General features: G+C 46.7%; 1 protein-coding gene across 2 annotated transcripts in view; it reads right to left on the bottom strand.

Annotated features, from left to right (window-relative positions):
* Window positions 1-4452: 4452 nt before the first annotated feature.
* Window positions 4453-10140, bottom strand: part of KRT2 (keratin 2) — a 9201-nt gene continuing 3513 nt past the window's right edge. The window contains exons 3-10 of one of the 2 annotated variants that reach the window (XM_008594082.1): window positions 10007-10067; window positions 9082-9177; window positions 8245-8409; window positions 7710-7835; window positions 6696-6916; window positions 5514-5548; window positions 5345-5413; window positions 4453-5246 (exon numbers count right to left, since the gene is read on the bottom strand). In XM_008594082.1, coding sequence (XP_008592304.1) covers window positions 4819-5246; window positions 5345-5413; window positions 5514-5548; window positions 6696-6916; window positions 7710-7835; window positions 8245-8409; window positions 9082-9177; window positions 10007-10067 — 1201 coding nt within the window. In that variant the 3' untranslated portion in view covers window positions 4453-4818. The remainder of the gene's footprint in view (window positions 5247-5344; window positions 5414-5513; window positions 5549-6695; window positions 6917-7709; window positions 7836-8244; window positions 8410-9081; window positions 9178-10006; window positions 10068-10140) is intronic. The other variant, XM_008594083.1, reaches the window with a different exon arrangement.

Raw genomic sequence — 10140 nt, 5'->3', positions numbered from 1 at the left:
TATATAGTTATGTGGTAGTAATTACAAGAGTATATACATTTGTTTTAAAAAATTGATGTATATGCTTAAAATGCAATACAATGCATTTTATTGTTTATAAATTAATCTTCATTAAAGCTGAATTTAAAATAAACAGTATGCACATTCAAATCTGATCTGTGGTAAATTTTAATTCACTGCAGTTCAACTACCCATTGAATTAACTCATCTTTCTGCAAATTTTGAACTAAAGCTTCTCCTGCCATGTGTCTCTCAATGAAACATAACCAAATATCGTTACTATTGCATCCATCTATCTGAATGATCAAGATTTTCTCAAAAAATAATAATTAATAAATAAAGAAGCCTGGCCAGTTAGCATAGTTGGTTAGAGTGTAGCCTTGTAACACTAAGGTCAACGGTTTGGTTCCTCATACCAACCAGCCTGCCAAAAAATAATAATAATAATAAATAAATAATGACTTTCTCAATGTGAAAATACGTTGACTAGCAAGGTACTTGGAGATTTCCTACATAGACAAACACATCATATATGAATAAAATCAGTTTTATTTCCTCCTTCCTATCTGTATGTTTTTATTTCTTTTTCTTGCATTATTGCACTATTTAGGAATCCCAGTCTGATGCCGAATAGGAGTAGTGGCAGCAGATATCCTTACTTGGAAAAGAATTACGACTTTGACCTTTAAGGATGTTAGCTGTGGGTTTTTGTAGATGTCCTTTATCAGACTAAGGAAGTTCCCTTGCATTTCTAGTTTTTTAAGAGGATTTTTTTGTTGTTTGTTTTTATAATAAATGGATGCTAAATGTCAAAATTTTTGCATCTGTTGACATAGTCATATGCTTTTTCTTCTGTAATATGTCGATATCATGGATGCTAAATGTTGTCAAAATTTTTGCATCTGTTGACATAGTCATATGCTTTTTCTTCTGTAATATGTCGATATGGTGAATACATTAATGAATTCTTTGAATTCTGAACAAGCCTTTTATTTCTAGGATAAACCTCACATGGTCACGATGTATTATCCTTTTCATATATTTCTAGATTAAATTTGCTCGTATACTGTTGAAAATTTTTGAAGCTCATGAGGGATATTGGTCTTTCGTTTCTCTCTTTATAATGCATTTGTGTGATTTCAGTATCAGGGCGATGCTGGCCTCATGAAACAAGATGGAAGGTGTTCCTTCCTCTTCTATTTTCTAGAAGAGTTTCTGTAGAATTGCTATTATTTCTTAATTAATCCCACATATCCTTCAGTGTTTGGAGGGAAAGTCATCTCATCCATGAAGCCTTCCCCAATCCCACAATACTGTCTATAACTTTAATAATAATAATAATAATAATAACCGTTATACTGTATGATTATGATAGCACAGGTCCTACTGAATAAATGTTTATCATTTATTATTGCACATAACCTTCCTAACAACCCTATGAGGGAGATATTGTTATTACCTCTTTACGAATGGGTAAACCAAAACTCACAGTTGCTGAATAACTTGTTCAACATCACATTCTTTCATCTGATTGATTTTTTTATTGATTGCCTACTAAATTCCAAGATGCCAGCAATTGAACCCCCCACAGAGCCTGCTTACTTAGCCCCTGTATGCATATTGGTTCTTCTCAAAGCACAGCTCTTGCATCAGCCGCATCAGAATCACCTAGGAGCTCATTAAAATGCAGATTTCCAGGCTCCACCCCAATCCTCCATAGTGAAAACTCTGGGAGCCTGGAACCAAGAACATGCATTCTTAATAAGAGCTCCAGACAATTTTAATACACGCCACTATTCCCAGAGTAGCCTTATATTAATAGCTGTTTGTGAAATTTCTCATCCATCCCCCAAATAGACTTTAAACTCCATGCAGGATGCACTGTTTTGTGAGTCTTGGTATCCCCCACATAGCCGAATGCAGCACCTTGCCCACAGTCATTGTCCAACAGACATTTACCGAACTAGAATAAAAATAATTAAGAACTCCCAATGCTCACACCGATCCACACACAGGTTCTCTAAGCCTCTTTCCAGACTCTGTCCCAAATTCCCCACTAGGCTTGGAGGCTTTAGGAATAAGCACTGGCTGACCCAGTAGCACAGAAAGTATTCTTTTCATCGGAGCTGGAAGAATCTGTAGAGACAATCTAGTTCCACCTCCTTCAGCTGATGCAGAAACCAAGCCTCGGGAGGAGAAATGACTTGCCCAATGTCACACAACAATGTTCCCAAAGATGAGGCATGGCATTTAAGTCTCCTCACTCCCAGGGCAAGGCCTTCCCAATTCACAGGAAGTAAGGGAAGCATGAGTGTTCCACTTAGGTGGGCTTCCTGCAGGATGTGAGCTGTGCAATGACTCTCACTTGAGTTGGCAGGAAAGAAAGGGTTGGTAAAGACAGAAAAAAAGTTTATTTGAATTCATAGTAGACCTCACAGGAGGAGAAAGGGAGGGAACCATAAAAACAAACGGTGTTCCAGATACTCAGCAACATTACCAGAATGTAAATATGTATAGCCCAGTTCCCTATGGAAATAGAGTTTGAAAAACCCTTCTGCCTGTACCTATCTCCTTTGCCAGCCCAGGACCTGACAAGTTAATCACCAAATTTGGTGAAAGTGGGGAGAGGACCCTGGTGAGAGGGGTGTGACCCAAATTCTGGACTATTCTACAACACTTACGGGGGAAATCTGAGTTAATGTACAAGACTAATTTTGCTGTTGGAATGCAACATGAGAGTAGCATGTGTCTGAGTGGCTCCAAAAAAAAGAAGGGCTGTGTCTCAGGTGGGGTAGGGGCTCAGGAATTAAAGTCTCAGTAATTAAAGCAGTGGGAATAGAAGCTGCCACCTAACCGACCTCACCTCTTTTCCTTCAGAGAGTTATTAGGATGGCTCGCCATTTCTGTAGCCTTTAAACAGTGCATGAACTGGGAGGTGAAGGCCTGGTTTCTACGACCTGGGCCTTACTTGTTTCCTTACCTAAATGGAAAGTTCAAATTCACTGACTGTTAATGCTCCCTTCCAGCCCCAAATATCTGGGTCACTCATCCCTGTTTGAGGTCATGTTTGTGTGTACACGGTGTGCACACCCCAAAAGAGCCAAGCCCCCGGGCTTCTCCTGCCCAGCCTGCACTCTCACCTCCACAGCCCTGTCACAGCTGCCCTGGCCTGGGCCATTCTCAGTACACCTCTCTGAGCAGCAGATCACCCTAGGATTCTCAGCCTCAGTGTCATTGCCCTGCCACCTGCAGCCTGCAGAGCTCCTCCAGCCCAGTCCCCCAGAACCTCCAGCCTGCAGGTCTGAGCAGGTGAAGGCATCTGTTCTATGTTGGTGCCTCCTCCTGCATATCTCAAAGCTCTCCCTGCAACCTCTGGGGACAGGAGAAGGGTCACAAACTCAGCCGAGTCACTCCCAAGGTTTAAAGCTGGACTGGGGTAACAGAAAAAAGGATCCTCTGGAATATTTTTCTGAGTTGTTTTAAGCCACATCAACTCTGTCTGAAGACCACATTCATGATCTTTAACCTGATCCAACCTAAGCTACCAATTCCCTTTTGGGCAACTCTGGCCAATCTAATACCAACCCCAAGGGCCCAGACCCATCTCCCCAACCATTCCTGAACTCCCTGGAAGCCCCATCCAGGTGAGAAGGCCTTTTGTGGGGAGAGGCTGAAATCATCTTCACACCCACCGGAGAAGGCTATCATTCCTGGGACATCATGAGTAGGGGATCCAGAGGGCTGCTGGACTAGGGAAGGAAAAAAGGGTTCTTTGTTTTCTGAGTGTAATGGGACTTCTCTGACAGCAGAAGGATGTTCTGTGAAAATGGAAGTCAGTTATTTTGGAGACCATTTTATGATCCTCCAGACGTTCCCCAGGTCTTCTCCCTCAGTATGACTGCAGGGACGTGGAGAAACCATGGCCTGTGTCGATTGGGCTGAGGGAATTCTGCCGTGCAAGCTGAGAGCTGCAGACAGCCTGGGTGGGCACTTGGGAAGCTCAGCTGGTTTGCCCCGAGGTCAGATCAATCAAATGACATCAGATCAAAGCTCCTGTCAGAAAAGGGGAAGGGCAGACTGTGGGAAAATACTTCTCAAGGAAAGTGGTTTTTTCTAGAAAACAGAATTTTCCACAAATCTCCATGTGTACCTCCTGGCAATACCACAGCCCCCAAGTCTGGCAAACACTTTCTGAGAACATTATACCTGTCCCCTGACTCCAGAGGAAAACACCCTGGGCTCTTCCAAGCCACACCTCCCTCAGGATGACGTGCCCCTCGTCCAAGAGCCCCTCTTTTATCATTTCCTAGTCTCCTGTTTCTACGCTGCCCACTTCAGCCAAGGCTTGTCATTAAATAGACGTCACATGATATGAGTTGCAAATGAAGTTTATTGTGCAGACACCGGACCACAGTGCTTCTGAGAGCAGAGTCGAGAGGAGCTATTTACACAGCAGCACATCCCCCTGGCACTGCCCCAGGAAAGGCACAGGCTTCGAGATGGAATCAGCCAGCTACTCTGGGGTCCTCAACAGAATACCCATCTGGGAAAAGACTGCCAAGTGGGCAACACAAGAGGGCACAGGGGGATGGGGATGTGACATGGCCAGAAGCACAAGCCTAGAATGCAGATTCTTCTCCAGAAAACAGTGAGTGTCACTGGCTCTAATTGGGTTGGAAAGATCTCTCAAAAACTGTGTGTGGGCATCCCTTTCCCCCAAAATACCAACCGAGGTAGATGACAAAACTTGACTTGCTGTCGGAGGTAAAAGACAAGCACATTCTGGAGTGGGAGAGTTGGGGGAGGGGGAATCCATCTTTATATATGAGAGAAGGTCACGCCAGAACCATAACCTTCACCTGAGCCAGAACCACCCCTTTCAGAGATAGAAACTCGCCCTCCAGAGCCAGAGCCTCTTTTGGAGCCACCTCCAGAGCTGAAGCCTCCTCCAGAGCCACTTCCAGAGCCATATCCTCCACCAGAGCTGGAGCCTCCTCTAGAGCCACCACCAGAGCCATATCCTCCTCCAGAACCAGAGCTTCCTCTAGAGCCACGTCCAGAGCCGTGTCTTCCTCCAGAACCACCGCTGGAGCCGTAGCCTCCTCCGGAGCCAGAGCCTCCTCTGGAACCACCGCCAGAGCCATAGCCTCCTCCGCCACCGCCTCCAGAGCCAGATGCTCTGCCGCCAGAGCTGTAACTGCCACTTCCAGAGCTGTATCCTCCTCCTCCGGAACCGAACCCTCTACCTCCAGAACCATGGCTGCCAAAGCCAGCCTTGGGCCAGAGCTGTAACTGCCACTTCCAGAGCTGTATCCTCCTCCTCCTCCGGAACCGAACCCTCTACCTCCAGAACCATGGCTGCCAAAGCCAGCCTTGGATGCCACATTTGAAGAAATGGTACTGCTTGTCACAGCTGCAGAGAGAGATGGTATGACCACAAAAGTTCTGACCGCCCCTGCCTGCCTCCACGCTACCCAGCACCCCATAGGACAGGGCCATGCCCCACTACTCACACACAGTCACGCTGCTGCTGAGGTCTTCAGACATCCTGTCAGGGAGAGAGAGAAAGTAACCTGTGGCAGAGCACTTAGGTTCTCTGTGGATGTTGTTTTACAACTCCCACTACAAATGTGCAGCTCAGCCTCTAAAATCATTCACCAGAGGCTTACAGTTCCCACTTTCTTACACGCTGCCAGACCGCAGGGATGGTGACAGACCCTACATTTATGCATGGCCTTGCATCTACATCCATCCTGATTTTTTGCTCTCATAAAAATGAACAGTTGCATCGTTGATCCAAAGTGACTGAAAAGCTAATTTGCTTCTGACTTTGCAACCCATTTTTGCATTTAAATCCATTTTAGTGATTCTGTTATTCAGAAATCATGCCAGGCCAGAGTTTAAAATAAGGCTGCACTGTGACTATTCAATTCAGAAAGAACTACAGCTCTGTACAGCCTCCCATACTCCTCCCCCCTTCCCCACCCTCCTCTTCTCCAACTGAAATCTTTCCCACCTCCTGTTATGAGCTGGAGAGAGGAGGCATTGCTTCTCAGACAGATACAGGGCAACAGCCTGAAGAAAGCCACTCCCTTGTTGTCATACTGGCTTGCTGATGGCCTGGGGTAGCTTTTCCCCTTCCAGCTGCTTCAACCAGAGTAAGTCACCATTGATGCCATAACACTGACAAAGGTCTTGGACTACAGAGCAAGCAAAGGGTGCTCCTTGAAGGTTAGGAAATGGTTCTGTTTGTCACTACAGAAACCTGCAGAGAATTAGGTCTGGCACCTGCTAGGGTGAGCATGTCACAGCCAGTTGGCACATTCCAACACATAATATCACTTCTTCTTGATCACACAGTGGAGGCAAAAGAGGCCACTCAACTTTGCAGACTGTCTAGGACTAACCTGTTTTCACATCATTTTGTTTTCTTTTTCAGAAGAGACCAGGATGTTTAACTTATTGTTTAATTTAATTTAATTTACTATGCCTCGTTAGCCATTCCATATTGATAATGCACAACTCAGAAATGCTTCTTGTCCTGAAATTCTGCCTGGAGCACAGCGAATGCCAGCTCTCAGCCTTCAAATGCCCTGCCCCATCCTCTGCTTTCTCTGCCTTTGTTTCTGTCCCGCTTCTAAGGAGAATGGAGAGGATGGCCAGGGGTTCCCTTCTCCCCTCCCAGTGCCCCTCACCTGTACTCCTCGCCCTCCAGCAGCTTTCTGTAGGTGGCGATCTCCACGTCCAGGGCCAGCTTGGTGTTCATCAGCTCCTGGTAGTCACGCAGCAGCCGGGCCAGGTTCTCCCGGGCCTGATTCAGAGCATCCTCCAGGTCTACGAGCTTGTTCTTGGCATCCTTAATGGCATGCTCTCCCCTCTGCTCAGCGTCAGCAATGGCGTCTTGCACGCTCTTACACTATGACAGAAGGAGGGAAACTTTCTGTTTGAAAAGAGTGGAGTCTGCCTGGCAGAGGGGGACAGGGAACAGAAGTGCTCAGGGTATGGGAAGCCAGATTCACTGGCCTAGGAAGTGTTGTGTTCCCCTGGAGTTAATGCAAGTTGCAAATAACTGCTAGGACTCGCTGCTGTCTCTGAGACATCTTCTTCCCACATCACCTTTTCCTGGATCCTTAGGCTTTTCCCATAACACCCCTTGATCCTCACAACACAGGGTCAGAATCATTATTCCACTTTATAAATGAAAATTTTAGATGTGGACTGCTTTCCAGAACTGCTGCTGTTTGCGGAGCCCACTCTCTGCCCCCACATTATCCCAAAGCTCATGTCCAACCCCAGGCAAGCTCCCTTCAACACACACTGCACCTCCATTAACCCAGTTGGCTGGTGCTTAGGGCCTGCACCAAATACAACAGGAAACTATGTCTTCAATCCACAGCATGTCAAACTACTGCTTTATTTATTGCTGCTCCCTTTCACTCACATAAACAATCAAAAAGTGAACACAATCCTTTCCCTTCATTAATCTTTACTTTGGAATGCTTCTTAGGCCACTCTCAAAATTGTTATAAGCCCTAAATTATGTTAAATTGGAGGAACTGAGGATCGATGTATGTTAGATGAGAACTTTGCAGTTTCTTCTCTGTCTCTCACAAACAACCACACACTCACACACTGAGATATAATCTTCCACCCCACTCTGAGCCCCACCCAAACAGTAAAGCTGGATGGATAGTGGGGCCATGCCTCACCTGCTTCTTCACGTGGCCAATCTCCCCTTGCAGCCTCTGGATCACGCGGTTCAGCTCGCTGATCTCCATCTTGAGCTCTCTCAGGCTGTCTCCGTGTTTCCCAGCAGTAACCTGGAGCTCCTCATACTGATATGGGGAGAGGGGGACAGTCACAGGAGGGCTTCAGCCTGGGGAAAGCCTGAGTTGAGTCAAGCAAAGGCTGGTTAAGGGTCCAGGGAGGGTTATCCAAGCTGAATGCCATGGCTGCACTCATGGGAGGTGGGGGATCGTCTCGTATCCCCAAAAGGACCTGGTGCCACTCTCAACATTCATACTGGAAATGATGCCCAATTTCCATTAGACAAAAACACCAATCATCTTACTGGACACTTCCTGGCTGGGGGTGAACCCTGGCTCATTGTACTGTGGCTCTCCGGCATTCCCAGTACTTGCCTTGCTTTGGTACAGTGCATCAGCCTCGGCCTTGCTCTTCTGGGCAGCTGGGGGTGAACCCTGGCTCATTGTACTGTGGCTCTCCCGCATTCCCAGTACTTGCCTTGCTTTGGTACAGTGCATCAGCCTCGGCCTTGCTCTTCTGGGCGATCTCCTCGTACTGGGCCTGAACGTCAGCAATGATGCTGTCCAGGTCGAGGTTGCGGTTGTTGTCCATGGACAGGATGACGTTAGTGTCAGTGACAGTCTGTTGCACCTGGGACAGTTCCTGCAACACACAGGGAGGTCTGGCCATGACTTCCCTACCCACAGCCACAGGCAGTGAGGAGGCCTCCTCTGCCTGGTGTTAGGCAAATGCAGACTCTCAGACTAAGCCTACACTGGGTGGGGTTGAAAATGATTTAACCGCTACTCCTAGGCTACTCCCAAGGTTGTTCTGAGAATTGTGGGGAGGGGTGTCTGTATTTCTGAGCCTCCTAGTTGACAGTCCTCACCACTTATGTAGTTATAATAAATGCCCACAGAAAGAAGCCGGTCCATGGCAAATACCTTAAATCTTACTTCCTGTTTCAGAAATCATGTGTATGCACTTGGACAGGGGCAAAGGGGTAGATGTAATGCATTTTGATCTCTGAAGTATGTTGGGCATAGGAAAGGGCACAGGACAGGTCTCTTCCTAAGGGGAGCTGGACATCTGGAGGATGGAGGAAGGAAAAGTTGTCCTGGCATTTCCTGGACCTTACTTCCTATGACATCAGAGGAGAAAATTCCTCTCTCCCAAAGCCTGTGCTATAGAAGCTTCCTAGTGTCCTGGAATGATGGCAAGTTGGAGTCAGCCAGTCCATAAACCCTATTCCTACTCCTTTTCACCAATTAGGAAGGACATTTCTCTGTTGGGAAGGGTGGGAAGTAAGGGTCTGTCCATGAGCAGCCTCCTTACTGCATCAAAGAGGACTCTTAGGAACTCAAGCTCCTGGTTCTGCACATCCATCCTGGCCTGCAGTTCCACCTTGATCATGTAGGCATTGTCCACATCCTGCAGGAAAGGTCAGAGGCCTCTGATGAAACGTACTCCCTCCCACCTTGCATGATTCCCTGTATGGGCCCCACCCTTTCTCTGCCACTTTCCTCCACCCAGTCCCTGTCAGCTGCTCTCCAACATCCCAGGCACCTCCAGGTGAGCCACGTCCCCATGGACCTCATTTGGCATGCAGTCCATCATGCACCTCTTCCAGGGGCTCCACACCCACATTCACGCTCACACCTCCAAGACCATCAGAGCCCAGATGGGACCAAGCTTTGCCAACCATTCTCTCCCTCCTGCTGAAGACATTGTGCATTCCCATGGTGGGATACAATAGCCTCTGTGGGTTGCTACAGTCCTCAACTCTCCCATTTTGTCTGTCCATCTCAACTCTCTGAATTTCTCTGGATTACACACCAAAGCCCCTGCAGGAAGCAGGCTGAGAATCCACACATGCCTTCTAGCTCAAAGCTTTGTCAGCACAACTGACAGTAACTTTAAGCAGGCATTCTAAGGAAAGTCTCATTCCTTCCTCAGCTTTTTAGAAAAAGAATAAAGTGCTTTTTGTGTTTGCATTTTTCATGATCCATTACAGGCTTTAAGTGGGTTATCAATGGGAAGCATTCTACCCAGTACGCAGGACACCTTTGAAAATTGTTTCCAGAAGTTTGAACAATGGAGACACTTTGTTTCCAAGGACACTGGCCACAGCCACATCCCACCCCTTTCTCTGACTACTGCTGTTTGCACTCATAGTTGTTTTCCAGCCTGTCTGTTTGGACACTATGGGGTTATGAAACACCCCTATTACTATCCCCAGCTGTGACATTCTCTTGCTCACCTTTTTAAGTGTCACAAAATCATTCTCAGCAGCTGTGCGCTTATTGATTTCATCCTCATACCTGTTGGGACCCAGATGATACAGCAGTTAGATTAGCTCTAGTTTTAGGTTTGTTTTTTTTTTTTTTTTTTTTT

Source organism: Galeopterus variegatus, unplaced genomic scaffold (genome assembly GCF_000696425.1).
Source record: "Galeopterus variegatus unplaced genomic scaffold, G_variegatus-3.0.2 Scaffold10104, whole genome shotgun sequence".
Classification (NCBI taxonomy): Eukaryota; Metazoa; Chordata; class Mammalia; order Dermoptera; family Cynocephalidae; genus Galeopterus; species Galeopterus variegatus.
The sequence above is the reverse complement of the archived record's forward strand: the minus strand, read 5'-3'. Positions and strand labels throughout refer to the sequence as shown.